This window comes from Gekko japonicus, unplaced genomic scaffold (assembly GCF_001447785.1).
Source record: "Gekko japonicus isolate JY-2015 unplaced genomic scaffold, Gekko_japonicus_V1.1 scaffold977, whole genome shotgun sequence".
Taxonomy (NCBI): Eukaryota; Metazoa; Chordata; class Lepidosauria; order Squamata; family Gekkonidae; genus Gekko; species Gekko japonicus.
In genome coordinates, this window is record NW_015159743.1 from 548,582 (window position 1) to 570,329 (window position 21,748).

The following is a 21,748-nucleotide window of genomic DNA, read 5'->3' on the forward strand; positions in this document are numbered from 1 at the left end:
TTGGCAAATCCTCTGGACCACCAAGAAACTGACTACTAGACCACTGCAATGTTAATGCTTCCTGACAACTGCTAGTGAGCCATCCTATCAAATGAATTATGGAGTCTCTGTGGAGGACTTCCTGCAGAAGCGGCACAACCACCTTCACGGCACCCTTGGGCCAGTGCTCCCACAGCACTCAGAGGACCAGTGCATGGATCCCGAGGGGCCATTCTCGTGCCATACCTGCACGTCATGCTCCAGCTTGATCTTGATAACGTTGTATTCCTCGGCATCTTGCACCCGCAGCCGGTTCAGCTCCCACTCATACTCTTCCACTTTCTTCAGGCGGGCAGTCATGAACTCCAACTAGGCCAAAAAGCAGGAGGCGCACAACAGTCAGGGCCCTGATCGGATGCAGAGCTCGCCCAAGCCCAGTTGCTTTGTCCTCACCAAATTAGGGCAGGAATCTGATCCAGGTCACATGCAGCAGTCCCAGACTGCCCACCCCTCCCACTAGCTGGCTAAAAAAAAGAAATCTGAAAAAAGCAAACAGAAAGCACATGCAAATTATATAAAACTGTTCCAGTTAACCTAAACACTGCGTATAATTCTGTCTCCTCTGCGAAAAGCCTTGTCCTTCAGTGCTAACCGGGGATGCAATTAAACTTTTAGATAGCTCCTTCCAGACCCTCCCCTTACCTCTTGCTGGTTGAGGGCTTGCATAGCTTGGTCCCATTTCTTCCTGTTGCATGTCAGTCGTTCACGACGCAAACACGAAGCTCCAGTTCAAAGGCCTTCTGCAAATGAGGGTGGGGAAGGAAGTCAGTGCATCATAGTTCATGCTGAGGCTCAGTAGAGCCTGGCTGCAGGATCCTTTTACAGTGCCACCGCTTAGCTCTACAGCACAATTAAACACCTGAACCTTGTGTGGGGTGCAGACTGCTTATCTATCAAGGGCAGCCTTGTTTACTGTGACTGGCACTGGCTCTCCAGAGTCTCAGGCTGAGGGATTTCCCATCACCTACAATCTGGTCCTTTTCACTGGAGATGCCAGGGGCTGAACCTGGAACCTTCTGCATGCCAAGCAGATGTTTTACCACTGAACCATGGCCCCCAGTACATCTGAGTATATGCAAAATACATTTCTCTTGCAATGGCCTGACTCCATGCAGCAGGGATTTTATATCATTTATTTATTTATTTAGGCTTGTATTCCGCCCTCCCCACAAGCTGGCTCAGAGCAGATGACAACAGGAGTTGAAACATTTCACAATAAGAATTAAAACATTTCATACTAAATCTTCCACAATAGTTAAAACAGATTAAAACAGAGCTATAAATAAGACAGTGTCAGGTAGCCCTGTCATGGATCTGGAATGTGGGGGGGGGGGCCCTCCTCAGCTCTACCCTGTCCAGCCTCTGAGTGCTATCTCAGGGTTGACCTTGGGAGTCTCCAGCTGCATTTACTTGGCTGGGAACCCAACGGCTTTTTGCTAGCTTTGCCACTTGCTTGCTTTGCCGTGCGCACAAAGTATAACCATTGGCTTCTGCTCATGGGGGGGGGGAGATGTTTGATTTCACTATAAGTCAGAGGCCCCTATACCAAAGGCTATTCCTGACACAAGCTGTATACGTGATTCATTAGTACTGGATCCATCAATAAACATTTATCTTCTTATGAAGCCTTGTGTGGTGTGACCTAACGACCCTGACAGACAGATGGCACAGCAGTTTGATATGATAGTTAAAAAAATTAAAGCCGCTAGGCCATAGACCAGACTATGGGTGTTCACCCGATAGGCCGCTTGAAGGTGGAAAGAAGCAGGGGAGTCCAATACATGGAATAACCATTTATTTATCTACCATTTATGGTAGGGGCCTGTCTTTCTCTTTGTTTTTATGGGACTGTTGCTCTGTAAAAAGCCACACAGACTAAAGTTGATATCAGACCTTAACACTGATACAAAATTTAACCCTGGCCCCAACTTCTAATTTCAGACATTAAACCACAAGGGGCAGGCATCCCACCTCCCTTTCTGTCATGCCCCTGGCTCTGCCTTCTCCATCTCACAAAGAGCAACGGTTTTCTAAACTGTGACTGTTCCCGAGCTTGCTGCCTTGAATGGAAATCTGTCCTATTTTGGCAAAAGAGATGTTAGACGTCAAATGTGCCAAGAGTAGCCCACCAAAGCCCCAGTCTATCCCTGGAGTATAGAAATGACCCCGGCAATGGACATAATTCTTCTAGAAGGCCATCTGACAACAGTGACTGGAGCCTCCCATGCTCTGTGCCACAGAGCTAGCCTTCACAGAAGGAGCACCCAAGGTCTGGCACTGGGGGGGGGGGGGGCTGACTGGGTGTCTCCTCTCCTCTTTTCTCCTTTTGGTGCTGACTTCAATCTTTTTTATTTGGGCAAGACACAGTGCTACTTTTCTTTTGCGGCTGAAATAGTTTGTTCAATTTTTCCCCCCTAGTCTTGATCTCACTGTATTTTTACCACAAAGAAAGGGAAAATGCCCAACCCAACTAATTCAATGATGTGCACAAAATTTTAACAACAGTATTTTAACATGTAAACAAATCACAGACAGGAAATAAATGTGCACATACAATAAGATAACACACAACACCAAGTAAAAAAAAACATGATGCCAAACTCAATGCTTTCAGGCACTAAAGTTCATGACCCTGAAACGATCCGATAAACAATGAAGATTCTGTATGATAGGAAGGGTGTCTGCTCCTACACTCCAGCTGGATCAGATTCTACAAGAAAAAGAACCATTTTGGATTTTAAACTTTGGTGCCTCAAAGCTTAAAGGAGGAAACTGATTAGCTGTCAGCAGTTTGAAAGTGTGTTTAAATTGTTTGTTTTTGCTGTAGGGTTTGCTTTAATAGTTCGTTAATAAGCCATGGAGGATTTGCTTAATGGCTTCTTCCAGGTGTACGCTGTATAGTTTTGGATGGAGGGAAAGTATTTACGTTGAGGTAGGTACGATGCATCTTGAATTATTTGGTATTAGCTTGGCAAGGCACTGACGCGGTTATTGAATCTGTTAATTGGACTGTGTTATCTTACTGGTTCTTGTGATTGGTAATGTTTTTCATGATGAGTTAGCTATGACCAATGTTCCCTCTAAACTGTGGAGTCTTGTGAGCAAACATTCTACTTTGTGAGCTACTGGCATTAAAGATGTGAGTGAGCGATTTGGCTACTACATAAATTAGTTTGCTCTGGAGCCATCCTTCCTAAGCCAAGAAAAAAATGTGTGAGCTGGAGGCTAAAAAACTGTGAGCTGGCTCACACTAACTCAGCCTAGAGGGAACACTGGCTATGACTGTGTTAATTATGGTTATAAACTACTGCTGCAGGCTTTGTGCCAAAACGTGTTTGGCACTGTATTTTATTTTACTTGCTGTTGTGTGTTATCTTACTGTTATGTGACATTTATTTCTTGTTTTTTATTTGCTTACATATTGAAATATGGGTGTTATGTTTTGTTCACAAAACTGATTTGGTTTATTTGTACATTGCATCATGCTTTTTTCTGGGTTTTTTTGTGTTGTTGTTGTTTTGTTGGTGTGTGTGTTCTCGACCTCATGGTATTTTTAACCTGCTTGTCAATATTGGATGCTGAAGGCAGAATAACTAAATAAGTAAATAGAAATCAAAAGAGGCAAAGTGCAGGATTTGTCTTTTGTGGCGCTTCTGTTGTTTTCTCCATTTGACACCGTAAACAGCAGCTCAGAATGGGCTGGGGGTGGGACTCCAGTACCTCAATTTGCAAGAGTTCTCGACGGTAGTTTTTCATAACATTCCTTATTTGCTCCTCCATTCGCTCCAGCAGAAGATTAACATCATCTGACTGCTTCTTGAGGTCCTTCACATACTGGTCATCTTTGCTCTTCAATTCCTGAAAGGCAAAAGCCAGCATCGGTTCACACATTACTCTTGAACACAACTGCACCCTTGTCAGCTTCTTGTCAACCATCTGAATTTTGCCCTTAATTACCAAGTCCTTGTAAATCCAGTGCTGGAGCAAACCCATGTTTTCGGGGTTTGGCTTGGTTGTGTAAATAGCCCCCATCTCACAAAACCCACATATTCACTGTGTGAAACTGAATGTCTTTCAACGGCCTGCATAACTAAGGGAGCATCTTTGCCTAAACAGATCATCAAGGTGGTCCTGCGGATTCTACTGCCCTTTTCTGTTTAGAATACCTATCTAGTGCATTTTGATCCCACCCTTCTTACAAGAAGCTCTAAATGGCCTACATGGTTCCCCCTTCCACATTTTATACTGAAAACAACTCTATGAAGTAGGTGAAGCTGAGAGAATGACTGGCCCAAAGTCACTGAATGAGATTCCACGGCAGAGTGGGGATTTCAACCTAGTTCTTCCCAGTCCTGTCCTGGCGTTCTAACCACACTGACTCTTAAGATTATTCATTACATTTTTCGCCTACCCTTCCTTCAAACAGTCAGAGCAGTATACATAACTTCCACTCCAATTACCCCAGTTTCAATCCACTGGTGAAGGAAGGTATCCTGGCCACCTCTTACCACTCATTCTGCAGCCAGTGTTATGTATGCTGCAGCAAGTGCAAGTTGTTTCCAACGGGATGAGGTGCCATACTTCTGATCCTGCTCCTTAGCAACATGGCAATTCTGAGACCAGGATTTTTTCTTTCCCCATTTCCACTTTCCTGGAATGCTATTTAACATGCCAGCTACCCACTTTGCAGCCGCTAAGTAGACAGCCACTTTGCTACACAGGGCTGTGCTGCAGCTGGCAAACAGGTGAAGTTCCACAAGCCTCACTGGGATGCATCTCAGGGCTACAAGAGGGATCGTCTGAGTCACAGGAAGACTAAGTTTATTGCTATGTCACATGGGGCTCTCCTGGGGAGCACGAAGCAGGGCCTTTCTGGTTGTGACCACTCTCAGGAACCTCTGTCCTATGAAGTTTAAGATGGCCCCATTACCATCATTACTGAAGAACAGCTTTGGTTTTCTAAGTTCTTTCAAAACTGATAGGAGCTGATTGCTCGGTTCTGAATTTGAATTCTTTACTGTTCCTTTTTACTGTGCTTTTTTTACTATGTTTTTACAGTTTTTGTTGTCAACCTGAGAAGTTATAGGTCGAGTATTAGATAACTGTTTTTGTTTACGTTCATTTTAAAATCTCTCTTTTTTTTGTACGATCCTCACCTTGGAGACCCTGAACTGGGTGGAAAGGTGGCACAAAAATGTTAAAAATAAACACATGTATCAGTCACTCAACAGTTGGGGTTAAATCGTTGTGTGTTGACAATCCTCTGCAGAAGTCAAGCATGAATCAAATCCAAGTGGACATACTGAATAGAACAGCACCGTCTATGATGCTGCAAAATTACACAGAGATTTGCTGATCTAAACTCTATTCTCTGGCAGCTCATTTGAGAGATTCGGAAGCTATTACAGCACCACCACCCCTTAAGCTTCTTTTCTCTAAGCAAAACACATTTCTTGGTATGGAAGCTCCAACAAGTTCCCCTTTCCTGCCACTGGGCCACTGTCTTCAGTAGTACAATGACCTGCCCTGGCCCCTCCTCCTCACCTGCTGCAACTCGCTGATGAGCTTGTTTTTCTCCTCAATCAGGAGTGCACAATGCTGCTGCTGCAAGTTAAGCACCTCCCACAAGTCTTGGGGGATGATCTTCTCCTTGGCACTGCCCCACTTGGAGGTGATCTCATCAAACTTGTCCTGGTTGGCTTTGGCTTCGTTTTCCAGCTTCTCAAGCCTGTAAGCAGCCATCAGTATACAGTGAGTTTAAAACAGCCCTCTCACTCAGAATAGCATGAAGCCACTGTGAACTGCTGGGGAGCATGACAAGCCAATGATCGGCAAATACCTCAGCCTTTTATTTCAGTCACTTTACCAAGGGTATTAGTATGCCAGACATACAACCAGTGCAAACGGCAGACTGCAGCTCAGCGAGATCAGGCTATGCCACGCTGGTTGGTACCGGCTTCCTGCAATACCTTTTCCTTAACGTTTGTTCTAGCATTAACAGCACTAAACCAGCCACCACAATGAAGGTACGATCCCCCAAATTATGAGGCAGTGCAATCCACAGGTTGGGAGCCTCATCAGAATGAGAACTGATCTTCAGAAAATGCAACCAATACAGAAATATAATGTAAGGAAACTGCACATGACCATGCACAGTGCTCTGTCACACCTTGATTACCAAAGAGGGGACTAGCCTGCTGACAGGCACACGCCTTTCAGGCTGACTCTCCCATGTTCGACCGCTGCCATCTCCGGTTAAAGGGATCTCAGGTAGCGGGACCAGGAAAGAGTCTTGAATTTTAAAATTCTGGAGAACTGCTGCTGGTTAAGAGTAGATAGCATGGGATTACATGGACAGAGCAGGTTCGCATGCTGAGAGCTGGGATCCATCCCTTCAAGGCAGCATACTAAAACAACAAACTGATGTCCTTTTCCTTCTCTTTGCTTTAAAAGCAATATCCCACGGACTTGTCAAAGAAGACACATAATTCTGGACATCCAGGCTTACTGCTTACCTCTGCCGAGTCAGCTCCTCTTCCTCTGACCTCCTCTGTGCCTCCCGAGCATCTGCTGCCACCTGGATGTTTGTCACCAGTTGTGTGCCATCGAGCAGCAGTTTGGCCAGTCTCTGTACACACATGGAGGATGCCAGAAACATGTTAGGAAGCCATCTTCCTAAATACAGAAGATCACTTTTGCTGGACTGACCAACAGTTTAAAAGTGTTCTTACTTTCAAAGTTATGGCTGCTAGTCAGAGTTCCTCTTGGTTAGAGCTGGCTGGTTCTTTCAGCCCTGTTAAATTGTGAATATGCCAAGAGTCCAAATCTAAGCAGGGTCTGTGATCCCGAAATTAAATGTTGTATGGGCATGAATGTGCAATTTTTAATTTTATTTTAAACATTTATAGTCCATCTTTCTTCCTCAGAGCCCCAGGTAGTTAACAATGTATTATAAAAATGTATTTAGCTAACACTTATCAATTCAATTCAAATACAGAAACAAGAAATACACATACACACATATGTACATATGCAGGGGAGAAGGATAAACACACGCACACCTCAAAAGAAATAAACTCATCAGAGAAATGCCCACTGAATTAGTATGGTTTTAAACTGCCCATCTGAATGCCTGTAACAATGATCTCATAGGAGTGTCAGGAAGTTGACGAGGGTGACCCAGTAGATGTTGTTTACCTAGATTTCCAGAAAACTTTTGATAAGGTTCCTCATCAAAGGCTCCTAAGTAAACTCAGCACTCATAGGCTAAGAGGACAAGTCCTCTTAAAAACTGGTTAATTTACAGGAAAAAGAGAGTGAGTATAAATGGGCAGTTTTCACAGTGGAAGGTGGTAAGCAGTGGAATACCGCAGGGCTTGGTACTAGGTCCGGTGTTTTTTAAGTTATTCATTCATGATTTAGAATTGAGAGTAAGCAGTGAAAGGTTAAGTTTGTAGATGACACTAAGTTGTTCAGGGCGGTGAGAATCAGGGAGGAATGTGAGGCACTCCAGAAGGATCTGTCAAGGATGGGCGAGTGGGCATCAATGTGACAAATGAGGTTCAACGTGGGCAAGTGCAAAGTAATGCACACTAGAGACAAAAATCCTAACTATAAATATATGCTGATGGGGTCTAAACTGGCGGTTACTAAACAGGAAAGAGCTCTTGAAGTCACGGTAGATAACTCACTGAAGATGTTGACTCAGTGTGCGACTGCAATAAAAAAGGCAAATGCTATGATGGGAATTATTAGGGAAGGGGATTGAAAACAAATCAGCCAGTATCATAAAGCCTCTATATAAATCTATGGTGTGGCCTCATTTGGAATACTGTGTACAGTTCTGGTCACTGTACCTCAAAAAAGATATTATAGCATTGGAAAATATGTAGAAAATGAAGAAAAGTTAAAGCAGTTAGGGCTTTTTAGCTTGAAGAAATCATGATTTATGGGTGACATGATAGTGGTTTACAAAATTATCCATGGGATAGAGAAGGTAGAGAAAGAAGTACTTTTCTCCCTTTCTCACAATACAAGAACTCATGAGCACTCAATCAAATTGATTAGCAGTAGGCTTAGAACAGATAAAGAAGTACTTCTTCACCCAAAGAGTAATGAACACATGGAATTCACTGCCACAGGAAGTGGTGGCAGCTACAAGCACAGACAGCTTCAAGAGGGGATTGGATACATTTATGCAGCAAAGGTCCACCCAGTGGCTATTAGCCACAAGGTATAGATAGGAACTCTCAGTCTGGGGCACTGATGCTCTGTATTCTTGGTGCTTGAAGGGCCACAGTGGGAGGGCTTCTGGAGTTCTGGCCCTGCTGGTGGACCTCCTGATGGCGCCTGCCCACTGGCCTGATCCAACATGGCTTCTCTTATGTTATTAAACTTGCTGAAGAGCAAAGGAATTACTACTGGCATGGGAGTGGGTTACAGCCAAACATGCCACTCAACAGTACAGTTTTGGAAGTGAAGGAAAGTGCTGAACTGACACTGACACCTGTTTTGAGGGACACCCCTTTCCTGTAAGCTACCTTCTCATTCTAAATCTGGCTCAAGCAATGTTCAGTCCAATTTCACACATTGAAATATGGAATACTGAGGAAGGAAGAAAAGGATTTTAAACATACGCCAACTAGGATTATACAGCTACCGCTGTGGGTTAAATTAAATGACAAGCCACATGCGCAAGAACATCACACAGTGGGTTGGATCCCATGAGAAAGATCCACAGATGCAAAGGAAAAGGTGATTTTAGTCCATTCTCCCCCTGCTGTGGTAGCCCTTCAAGTCCCCCCTTATGCTGCTTGGGGGGGGGGGATTATCCCCCAGAAACAGTATCTCAGACCACTGTGGAGATGTGGCATGGGGAGGTCATGCTTCCATGCATGGAATCTGAACAGGACCCAACCCAATGTCTCATCCCTGGGTGGTATCATTCAACGACTGAATCAGAGAACTCAGTGAACTGAAATCATTCAACTACTGAGTTGGTAGAGGTAATCAAGTCAACTACTTCAATCATTCAGATTTTGAATGATTTTCATGCAAGGCAAAGTGTCATGGAAGTTCTGAATGTGGATCACTGGTGGTGACTGTGATTGCTGAGTAACACAGCTGGCCTAGGTAACTTTGAGCCGGAACTCAGTCTGTAAAGTATGTTCCAAATCAAACCTGAATGAGCTCAAAGATAGATCTACTGCTTAGTCCTAACCTGTCTGCTCTCCTCTATTTGTTTGTAGCTCCTGCTCTTTTCTTCCTCCACAAGCTTCTTTAATTCTGAATCTTCTCCGAGGGCCTCCCTGGGGAAGAGAAACATGCAAAAACTCAATACACCCACCTTGTAAGATACTAACATAAGAACATGAGAAGCCAATGTTGGATCAGGCCAATGGCCCACCCAGTCCAACACTGTCACACAGTGGCCAAAAATACCAGGTGTCATCAGGAGGTCCAGCAGTGGGGCCAGGACACTAGAAGCCCTCCCACTGTTGCCCCCCAAGCACCAAGAATACAGAGCATCACTTGCCCCAGCCTGAGAGTTCCTATCTATACCTTGTGGCTAACAGCCACTGATGGACCTCTGCTCCATATGTCTACGGATTCCCAGAGTCAATACAACAGATATTGCCTCAGAAAGCAGACATGGACAGAGATATGACCTCAAAAGAAGTAGGCCTCCTGCAGTTTTTTCAGCGACTGATCGAATGAGGCAATGAATGAAAACAACTAAAAAGTCAACTTGTGTTTCACATGCCAAGGACTGTCAAATCCAAAGGTCATCAGGCATCAGCCAGCCACATTAAACTGACAAGTCATTTGGTCAGCATGCATCCATCACAACAAAAAAATAATGACATGCCACAGCTTGACCATGCCATCATATAGACTGTCTGTAAAAGGGGGTGGTGGTGAATCCTGGCAATTAAGCAGCTAGTATGAAACCAAGGTAACTTTTCCAGTCAGAGCCATGCACAGCCAATTTGTATGGAGAAGGTAGACAATGACATCACGGCTTAGGGGACTTCAGTCCTGCTTGACTGGGAGTATCCAGCCCCAGGCTGAAGAAACTGGACATTCCTGCAGTTCCTTGACCCCTTAAATACTGTGCTGTGCTCCCTGGCACAGCAACTAAATGGGGAAGTATTGTTGTTGTTGTTGTTCAGTCGCACAGTCAAGTCCGACTCTTTGCAACCCAATGGACCAGATCACACCAGGCCCTCCTGTCTTCCGCCGTCCTCTGAAGTTGGCTCAATTTCATGTTCGTTGTCCAGGTTCCTATGCAGCATTGTTCTTTGCAGCATCAGACTTTCCTTTCACCATCAGACACATCCACAACTGAGCGTCCTTTCAGCTTTGGCCCAGCCGCTTCACTCTTTCTGGGGTTACTTGTACTTGCCCTCTGCTCTTCCCCAGTAGCATATTGGACACCTTCCGACCTGAGGGGCTCATCTTCCAGCGTCATATCTTTTAGCAGGGGTTTTTTTTTCTTGTTCTGAAAAACAGCCTCCTATTCTTTCAATGGAAACTGTCCCATCACAGATGAAAAGCCTGCTCTGTTTTTGTTTTTTTAAACAATGCTCCAAGAATCCTGGCTACAGTCCTGCCGGAGAATGGATATGGTCTGTCTGTCAGTGGCCAGTAAGCGGTGTAGAAGGGGAAGGGTTACCAACTCCAGCTTAGGAAACTCCTGGAGAATGGGGGTGGTGCCTGGGAAGGGTGGCATTTGGGGAGGCCAGGGAGCTGAAGGAAAGGTGATGCCATTGAGTAGGGGAATCAAACATAAGGCCCGGGGGGCGGAACTGGCCCATCCAAGGCTCTTATGCGGCCCACAAGCAACTAGTGCAAGGGAGGGAACAGGAGACTGCTGGGGGGGGGGGGGTGGGCAGAGCCACTCTAATTGTGGCTTCAGCATGGCAGAACAACCTCATCTGCAGCAGTCAGGCAGTGTGGGAGCAGATATCTGTCCAGTGCTGCACCCCTGGCTCTCCAGTCCACCCATGTGAGTTTTCCTTTGCACCCCACTCCCAGCCCATGGGGCCTTGCAGTTTGGATACACCAACTTGGAGTTTACCAGCTGCTACCCTTTATACAGTTTACAGCTGTGGTACCTGGCATTAGGTTTTATGACACACATGGCCAGACAAAGTGACATTTATGTCAACTCCAGCCCTCGAAACAAAGGAGTTCGACACCCCTGCCATAGTCTGCCCTCTGAAGTGGAAAGTTGGGCTATCTCCTCTGTAGTCTGGAAATCAGGTGTAATACTAAAAGAACACCAGCCCCCCCCCCCCCCCCCTTTGATTTTTTGGGGAACACAAGCCCGGGGAGGCAAGGCCCGGGAAGGGAGATATACTCCAAGGGCAGCTTCTCAAGGTGCGAGATGGGGCTGACAAAGCGTGTGGGGCGGGGTCTTTCAGGCAACGGAAATCCTGCCGGCGGTGCGCTTTTCCAACGGACAGACGGACCTGCGCTTGGCCTCTAGCCGGGCAGCGATACGGAGTCGGCGGGCGGCGATCCGTTCCTGCGGGTCATCAGAGTTCAAGTTGGGCACCCTGATCCGCGTGGTGCCGCCGCTGCCGCCAACTACGCCACCCCCAGCGGCCCCCTCTGACTCGGGCTCGGCTTCAGCCCCGGCTTCGGCCTCAGCGGAGCTCATCTTCACGCTCCGCTCCACTACTACAGGCCTCGCTGTCTGATGCAGCTGTTGCCGTGGCTACGCGATGAGGCGGTGCTAGGCTCGCGTCCTTCTGCGCATGCCTGCTTGCCTCCGTTGCCGCAGCAACCGCTTAGGAAAGCGCCGCGGGCCTGGCTAGCCTCCTTTCTGCGCATGCCTTGTAAATCCTTTTGCACGGTGAATCTCTCAACACGTCTGTTTTTTTCTTGGTTATCTGGGCGCCGAACGATGGGGGGAAAGGGAAATGTATTTATTTCGTGCAGATACTGTTTAATGACTTTAACACTGCATATGGGGGGAGCTTATTGGCCATAGATGTATTTATTCAAATAAGGTTATTTAAAAAAAAATATTAACTATTGAAAATAAATTAACACTCTTTTCTATTGTGATGGTGGATGTTAAATTGATCTTTAGGCCATTTAATCTTTACCTGTGTAAATCTTGAAACTCTCACCACCACCACCCCCCAAGGACTCACTGTGTTTCTCCCGTCTTTCCGTCTCCTAAGTATCTGTTCTCGGTCTGTTCTTTGAGTGTTTGCACACTGACTCTGCTGCTTCTAATCTCACAGCACAACCCACGGTCCCCCTTACAGGGTCTGTACTGTACTGCCCACCAGCACAAGTGTGGCTTCAGATTCCCATTTATGCTGGGGGGGCAGCTGTATTCAGTTTTTTATTGCCTGTCCCTAATTTAGATGGGAGCTGCAGTGGCTCAGAGGTTAAGACACTGAGTTGCAGAGTGGAAGGTCGGTAGGTCAGCAGTTCGAGATGCGAGTGCTGCCTGACGGAGTGAGCTCCCGTCTCTGGCCCCAGCTCCTGCCAACCTGCAGCTCCTGCAGTTCGAAAGCAAGAAATTGCAAGTACATAAATATGTACCACTTGGGTGGGAAGGTAACAGCGTTCCACGTGCCTTGGCGTTTAGTCATGCCGGCCATATGACCACGGAAATAGTCTTCGGCTATTAGCCACAAGGTATAGATAGGGGCTCTGGGGCAAGTGATGCTCTGTCTTCTTGGTGCTGGGGGGGGGTCAACAGTGGGAGGGCTTCTAATGTCCTGGCCCCACTGGTGGACCTCCTGATGGCACTGGTATTTCTGGCCACTGTGTGACACAGAGTGTTGGACCGGATGGGCCTTTGGCCTGATCCAACATTGGCGTCTCTTATGTTCTTATGTTTATGTTCTTATGATAGTGCTGGCTCTTCAGCTTGGAAACAGAGATGAGCACCACCCCCTAGAGTTGGATTTGACTGGCTTTCAAGCAAGGGAAACCTTTACCTTTAATTTAGGTAGCCAAATCTCTTCTCTAACCATCTCCAAAGTTCCCTAAATAATACATCATAATGATGCCACTCCACTCTGTTCTCAATATTTTTTTTTTTTAATTTTATTGAACTTGTATCCCACCCTCCCTGCAAGATCAAAAGGCTCTTTCAAAAATGGTCTTCCATTTTCTCTCTGATTCCAGAGCTTTCAAATACATTACAACCACATTTGAAATTGTTTTTTTACACAATGAGATAAAAGGGGATTGTCCCTTGAAATCACAAAGCCTAGAATGGCACCAAATAAATAAATAAATTTTGCCCCAAGTTATGGTAGCTAGATTAACAAAATAAAATAAAAATACATTCTGGTCTCTATTTTTCATGGAATTTCATGTATTTAATTTCCAAACGTTTGTGGGAATCGCCTTGCAAAGGAAGGCAAGTAGACATTAACCTACTTACTCTAGAGTAAACATGCAGCTTGCAGATACTGAGACTATTTTGAAGGAAGCAGTCCATTTTATTCATCTACTTCATTTATAGTCCACCTTTTCCATTGGATTACAGAGTTAGAAAGCAATGCAATAAAAACAGTATTATACATCCAATGTACAATGTTGTTTTTTTAATGTGGGTATTTGTGTGTGTGTGTGTGTGTGCACCTGCGCCTGCATGCCTGGAAGTCATGGTGACCTCTGGCGGCCCCTAGTGGGGTTTTGGATGTTTTCAGAGAGATGGCATGATAGCCTGCTTCTGCATCCTGAGCCCTGGTATTCCTTGAAGGTCTCCCATCCAATTACTTGGAGCCAGTTTGGTCTAGTAGTTAAGAGCTGCAGACTCTAATCTGGAGCTCTGGGTTTGAGTCCCCATTCCTCCACATGATGCCAGCCAGGTGAACTTGGGTCAGTCACTGTTCTCAAGAGCAGTTCTCTCAGAGCTCTCCCAGCCCCACCTACCTCACAGGGTGTCTGTTGTGGGGAGAGGAAGGGAATGTGATTGTAAGCCTCTCTGAGTGAAGGGCGGGGTATACATCCAACTCTTCTTCCAGTTTGGTGTAGTGGTTTGAGTGCACTCTAATCTGGGAGAACCGGGTTTGAGTCCCCACTCCTCCACTTGCACCTGCTGGATGACCTTGGGCAAGCCATAGTTCTGGCACAGCTGTTCTTGAAAAGAGAGCAGCTTCTGTCAGAGCCCCACCTACCTCACAGGGTGTCTGTTGTGGGGAGGGGAGGGGAAAGGAGTTTGTAAGCCGCTCTGAGACTCCCTTGGGTAGTGAAGGGCGGGGTATAAATCCAGTCTCCTCCTCCTCCACCACTACTACTTGCCAATGTCAGCCTTGCTTAGCTTCCGAGATCTGACGGCATTGGGCTTGCCTCAGCCATCCACATCAGGGCTACAATGTTGTTTTTTAAAAGTGCCTAAATTTTTCACATGCATTAAAAGCTACAGCCAGGCATTGTTGGTCTCACATGATCCCAACAAAGAGGTAATGGAAGGCAGTTGGAACTGATCCATTCTCTGTCAGTTTGATCCCATTGAAAATTTCCAACAATTTTTGCCAATTCCGTCTTCCACTGCATACCTCTAACTCCCCCTCATGCTGTTCCTGGGGGTTCCCTGTCCCACAGAAGCAGCACTGGTGGGGGGGCATTTTTTGTTGTTGTGGGATGAATTGGTGGGAAAGTTCTATAGTGAGGAGGTGGCGGAGCCAAGCTTACATATTGATCCTGAATCTAAAGGCATGGCAATAATGCTAAGTGAGTTATTTTAGATATCTCATTGTGTTAAAAACACAAATGCATAAGGGCGAATAATAGTACCACAGTTTATTTCTTTTTGTATCTCTGCCTTGAATTTGAGGAAATAAGGCAGGGTATAAATATTTTAAATAAATACATTTAGATAAATGCACTGTTCTATTTGCAACTAAACTGAAATTAGCCTTTAGCTAAACTGATTTTGCCTTTCTTTCAGTGCAATCCAAACAGAGGTAGAGCCTTCGATGGACTTAGAAGGGTAAAACTCTGCTCAGGCTGGCATTGCTAATTAACTTCCAAAGGAACTGAAATCTTGCACAGTTGCTAGCAGCTTTGCTCTTGCAAATGTATCTTATTTCTCAATAACACTGTTTAGGAAAACTGAACAGAGAAATAATAGCCTTTTGGGTATTCAAAATTCCTCCTAAATAGAAGGCATATGTTCAGACCTGAGAAGATCTGTTTACCTAGATTTCCTTTGAGTCCATTCACAGAAATTGCTAGACCTTCAGTCACTCTGAATCTCCTTATGATGTTATGTATGATGTCATGCCTAGTTAGAACAGGTTGCCAAGCACCTTCTCAAGTACTGGACCACTAGAGTGTTCAGACGGAGAACCGTTTTTGTGGGCTGTTGGACTCCTAAACCAAAAGCTCTGGGCAAGACCTGAACTGGAAGCAGCCTCTGGTAGTAGATTCATTTGGCATTCTTTTTTATTCTTCCTTTCATTCCCTGTAGCTTAAACTCTCACTTAAGAACATAAGAACATAAGAGATGCCAATGTTGGATCAGGCCAAAGGCCCATCCAGTCCAACACTCTGTATCACACAGTGGCCAGAAATACCAGTGCCATCAGGAGGTCCACCAGTGGGGCCAGGACATTAGAAGCCCTCCCACTGTTGACCCCCCCAAGCACCAAGATGACGGAGCATCACTTGCCCCAGAGTCCCTATCTATACCTTGTGGCTAATGGCCACTGATGGACCTCTGCTCCATATGCTTATCTAATTCCCTTTTGAAGCCGTCCATGCTTGTAGCTGCCACCACTTCCTGTGGCAGTGAATTCCAAGTGTTAATCACTCTTTGGGTGAAGAAGTACTTCCTTTTATCCATTCTAACCCGACCGCTCAGCAGTTTCATGGAGTGCCCACGAGTTCTTGTATTGTGAGAAAGGGAGAAAAGTACCTCTTTCTCTACCTGCTCTTTCCCATGCATAATCTTATAAACCTCAATCATGTCACCCCTCAGTTGTCGTTTCTCCAAGCTAAAGAGCCCTAAGCGCCTTATCCTTTCCTCATAGGGAAAGTGTTCCAACCCCTTTATCATTCGAGTTGCCCTTTTCTGCACTTTTTCCAAAGCTATAATATCCTTTTTAAGGTGTGGTGACCAGAATTGCACACAGTATTCCAAATGAGGTCGCACCATTGATTTATATAGCGGCATTATGATATTGGCTGATCTGTTTACAATACCCTTCCTAATAATCCCCAGCATAGCATTGGCCTTCTTTATTGCAGTCACACACTGTCTCGACATTTTCAGTGAGTTATCTACTACAACTCCAAGATCTCTCTCTTGATCAGTCTCTGCCAGTTCAGACCCCATCAACGTGTATTTATAGTTAGGATTTTTGGCTCCAATGTGCATCACCTTGCACTTGGCCACATTGAACCCCATTTGCCATGTTGACGCCCACTCGCCCAACTTTGACAGATCCCTTTGGAGTGCCTCACAATCCTCACTGGTTTTCACCACCCTGAACAACTTCGTATCATCCGCAAATTTAGCCACTTCACTGCTTACTCCCAACTCCAAATCATTAATGAACAAGTTAAAAAGCAGTGGACCAAGTACTGATCCCTGCGGTACCCCACTGCTTACCCCCCTCCACTGAGAGAACTGCCCATTTATACTCACTCTCTGTTTTCTATTAATTAGCCAGTTTTTGATCCATAAAAGGACTTGTCCTTTTATCCCATGATTTTTGAGCTTACTTAGGAGCCTTTGATGAGGAACTTTATCAAAAGCTTTCTGGAAGTCAAGGTAAACAATATCTATTGGATCCCCCTTGTCCACATGTTTGTTCACCCCCTCAAAGAACATTAACAGGTTAGTGAGACAAGATCTTCCCTTACAGAACCCATGTTGAGTCTGCCTCAATAGGTTTTGTTCATCTATGTGCCTACTAATTCTTTCCTTAATAATGGTTTCCACCAATTTACCCGGTATCGACGTCAGACTGACTGGCCTGTAATTTCCCGGATCTCCTCTGGAACCCTTTTTAAAGATGGGAGTGACATTAGCTACCTTCCAGTCCTCAGGAATGGAGGCTGATTTTAAGGAGAGATTACATATTTTTGTCAGGAGATCCACAAGTTCACAATTGAGTTCTTTCAGAACTCTTGGATGTATGCCATCTGGGCCTGGTGATTTATCAGTTTTTAAGTTGTTTATCAGTTTTAGGACCTCCTCTCTCGTCACCTCAATCTGACTCAGGTCTTTCAACACCCCTCCCGAACTCAGCGGCTCTGGAGTGGGCAAGCACCTCTCATCTTCCACAGTGAAGACGGAGGCAAAAAATGCATTTAGCTTCTCAGCCATTTCCCTATCATCCTTCAGTACTCCTTTTACCCCTTGGTCATCCAAGGGCCCCACTGCCTCCCTGGCTGGTTTCCTGCTTCTAATGTATTTGAAGAAAGTTTTATTGTTGGTCTTTACATTTTTTGCTATATGCTCCTCATATTCCCTTTTTGCCTGCCTGACCACAGACTTGCATTTTATTTGCCATAGCCTGTGTTCTGTTTTATCAGCCTCACTGTGACTAGCTTTCCACCGCTTAAAGGAATCCTTTTTACCTTTTACAGCTTCCATTACTTTGTTTGTTAACCATGTAGGCTTTTTCTTATACCTGTTTGTGCCTTTCCTAACCTGCGGAATATATTTTATTTGAGCTTCTAGAATTGTAGTTTTAAACAGTTTCCAAGCTTCCCCAATGGTTTTGACCCTTTCTACTTTTCCCTTCAGTTTCCTCCCCACATGTCCCCTCATATCAGAAAAATTACCCCTTTTAAAGTTAAAAGTGGTTGTGTGAGTCTTTTTGGCCAATTCCCTATTTGTACAAATGTTGAACTCAACAACATTATGATCACTGTTCCCAAGCGGTGCAATCACTTTTACATCTCTCACCAGGTCTTGAGTGTTACTTAGGACCAAATCAAGGATCGCCTCTCCCCTGGTAGGTTCCATGACCATCTGCTCCATAGCACAGTCATTTAGAGTGTCTAGAAACTCAATCTCTTTCTCTCGACTAGAACACATATTGACCCAATCAATGTGTGGGTAGTTAAAATCACCTATTACGACACAGTGTTTTTGTCTAGCTGCTATCTTTAATTCATTCATCATTTTATAATCCTCCTCTATCTTTTGATCCGGTGGGCGATAACAAACTCCCAGTGTTAAGTTTCCTTTTGGCCCCCCTATTTCAACCCACAGAACTTCAAGAAGCGAATCCAATTCTCTTAGCCTCTCGATCTTTCTGGACTTTATACCCTCTCTGACATACAGAGCCACCCCACCTCCAACCCTTCCCCCCCTATCCTTCCGATATAATATATAACCGGGAATCACCGTATCCCACTGATTTTCCTCATCCCACCAAGTTTCTGAAATACCCACAATGTCTATTTTTCCCTCTGACACCAAGCACTCCAACTCCCCGATTTTACCTCGGACACTTCGAGCATTTGTATAGAAACAGCTGTAATTTCCCATACTGGTTAAGCCTGCCACCTTCCTCTTGCAATCTCGAGACCTTGTCAGGCAGTCCATGTCACTAGCCATGGTCTCAGTGGACAATTTCAATCCACCTCCCTGTAGAAAAGCAACAGGTACCCCCTCATCTCTCTGAGATGAGCCAACCCGAACCAGAGACTTTTCATCTCCTGTCGGCTTTCCCCCAATATTCAGTTTAAAAACTGCTCTGCCACCTTTTTGATTTTAAGCGCCAGCAGCCTGGTTCCTTCTCGGGACAAGTGGAGACCGTCTCGCCTGTACAGCTCCCTCTTGTTCCAAAAAGAATCCCAGTGCCTAACAAACCTGAACCCTTCCCCTCTACACCATCGTCTCATCCACGCATTGAGACTCCTGATCTGTGCCTGTCTCTCCGGCCCTGCGCGTGGAACAGGTAGCACTTCTGAGAAGGCTACCTTGGAGGTCCTGGCCTTGAGTTTCCTGCCCAGCAGCCTAAATTTCTCCTCCAGGACCTCACGACTGCATTTCCCCACATCGTTGGTGCCGACATGCACCACGACCACTGGCTCCTCCCCAGCACTATCTACCAGCCTATCTAAAACACGCGTAATGTCCGCTACCTTTGCACCAGGCAGGCAAGTCACCATACGGTCAGTACGCGGGTTCGCCACCCAGCTGTCTACCTGCCTAAGGATCGAATCACCCACTACCAAGAGCCCCCCTCCCACCCTGCCCAGGGATGGTTCCTTGGTGCAAAAGGATAACCGCTCACCAGCTGGGGAAGAGGTCCCTTCTGAGGGCACATTCCCCTTATCCTCAGCACGGTGCCCTGTTTCCCCTAGACCCTCATGCTCCCTGACAGCAGCGGGGCTGCCAGATCCAGAGTGGGACGTAGCTAACAAGTCCCCGAGAGTCTTTTCTGTGCGCCTAGCTGACTGTCTCTGCTTCTCCAGGTCAGCCACCTTGGCCTCAAGGGAGCACACACGTTCCCTGAGAACCAGGAGCTCCTTGCACCGAGCACACACCCAAGACTTCTGCCCAGTGGGCAGATAGTCATACATGTGACACTCTGTGCAAAACACTGGATAGCCCCCAACCCCCTGCTGGCATTCTGGCTTCATAATTCTTTTTAAAATAAGTAACTATAATCCCCCTTTTAAAAAACTTTTGTATTTATGTGGTTTTTCTTGTCGAATTCAAATTACTTTATGGGGAAGACAAAGAGCCTAGGGCCTTCGCTTTCTGGCTCTTCTTGGGCGTCTCACAGAGCCCCTAGGTGAAGAGCCACAGGCAAAGAGCCTTTTAGCTCGCCCTTCGGCTTGTGCCAGAGGCTCGTGCCTCTGTCAAGGTGGTTGCTTAAATACTAAAGTACAGTCAATCACAGTCAAACAGTGCCCCTTCCTCTCCCTCTCTCAAGCAGCCAGGACTCTGCAACAACTCTAAGCACTTTCCCACCCTCCCAGACCAGTCCCAGACCAGTTCTCCCGCACAATATCCTCAGCTGAATCCCCTCAGCTGAAAGCAAGTAAAAAAACACTCACCCTCTAACACCTCTGCCTCCTGCTCCTGCTCAGAGCTCAGCTGGGTCTCACTTCTGCAATTCATTCAGTTTCTATATATGTGCATGTTTAATCCATACATGATGTAAATCATTTTAATCCTGCTGCAATCTGTAGTAAATAGACAAGACAGTCCTACAGGGAGATATGTTGCTGTGTATGCAGTGCAATTCTAAACAGAGTTACACCCTTCTAAGTCCATTGACACTGATGGGTTTAGAAAAGCATAACTCTGCTGAGGATGGCATTGTTTGTTTCATTGTTTTCAACTGGAGTTAAACATTCTGTCTGTCTGTCTGTCTATCATACCTTTATCCTCCCTGTCTTAAAAGTTACACTTGAAGCAGATAACAAAGCTAAAAAGACAACAGAGTTTATAAACAGTTAAGAAAACAGCAGTTTTTAAAAAATGCAATCAAATATTGATATAGATAATCAATCTGAACTGGCAAAAGATTATCAATAAAATACCAATCAAACTAGCAGCAATCTCTTCCCCAGCTTTCTTAGAGCTGCCTTAATTAAAGTCAGCAATAAAATTTCAGAATGACAGGAAAAATAAATCATCAATGTCAGAAAGAACATGAAATCTTTGACGTAAGAACAGCATGAAAAGCCCCTCCCCCCGCAGTAACTAAAATGAAAATATTTTGTGCCTATGCCTAAAATTCAATCAGCTTGATGCTAATTTCTTTGGGACAGGAATTCCACAGTTGCGGTGCTACGATATAGAAGGCCCTGTGGGCCCCACCCAGCTCATTTGAGAAGACAGGGGCACAGACCCTGTCTTCAGAGGGCATTCATTCATTTGCCCCCAGCTACACAAGGCTCTATAAGTTATAACCAGAACTTCGGATTGTGCCCAGAAGCAAACTGGCCACTACTGCAGGTATTCCAAAACTCCCAAGATGTGCTCTTTGTAACTCATCCCAGCAAGCACTCTTCCAGCTACACAGTGGGTGCGGTCAGATGGCATGCCAGGAGCGGTATAAACTGCTCCGGTTCCAACTGGACTAATTTGATCCGGGACAAGCACGGTCACATGTACCTCTCTCACCATGCAGCACATCGCTCTCATCATACAGCAGCGCGCGTCAGCGTTTAAAAAATTTTTTTTTACAGTTTGCGCATGTGCATAGGCAATCTTTCATATAATTTAGATCCTCGCACATGTGCAGAACACCATATCCCGAAAAGCATGCCCTTTAAACTTTAACACTGAAACTGGCCTCCATAAGGTCCTGGACTCCACTAAAGCCTTTTTTAAAAATTTTTTTTTTGAATTTTTAGTATTACATATCTTTTTACCCGTACACTTCGTGTTGGTTTTTAGCCCTCCCCCCTCCCCCTCCTGTTATCCCAGTGCGTTAGTTCTTTATTCCCAGCCACGGGCACAAAGTCCGGATCTTGTCCTGAATGTCTTTTCTTCCTTCTGTTGGTAGCCATTCCAAGTAGGTCTTCCATTTTTCCCTAATTCCTGTGGTCTTGTCTTCCCATGTGGTCTTCTGATTCAATTTCTCGATTATATCCAACTGTATGAAATTAAACAAATAATTATGCCAAGTATCTACCGTCCACTTACTCTTGTCCTTCCAGCCTAGAGCTGTCACTGCTTTGCTTGCTAGTATCATGGCTTTAAACATGGCTTGGTACTCTTTACTTACTGCTGGATTCCCTAATATGC

At 45.4% G+C, this 21,748-nt stretch overlaps 1 protein-coding gene across 1 annotated transcript in view; it reads right to left on the reverse strand.

The window, feature by feature from the left end:
* DRC1 (dynein regulatory complex subunit 1) overlaps positions 1 to 11,704 on the reverse strand; it is a 22,484-nt gene extending 10,780 nt beyond the window's left edge. The window contains 8 exon segments of the mRNA XM_015429801.1: positions 226 to 348; positions 682 to 750; positions 753 to 779; positions 3,760 to 3,897; positions 5,584 to 5,767; positions 6,555 to 6,667; positions 9,260 to 9,347; positions 11,514 to 11,704. Of these exon segments, the coding sequence (XP_015285287.1) occupies positions 226 to 348; positions 682 to 750; positions 753 to 779; positions 3,760 to 3,897; positions 5,584 to 5,767; positions 6,555 to 6,667; positions 9,260 to 9,347; positions 11,514 to 11,704 (933 nt within the window).
* Between the last annotated feature and the right edge of the window lie 10,044 nt (positions 11,705 to 21,748).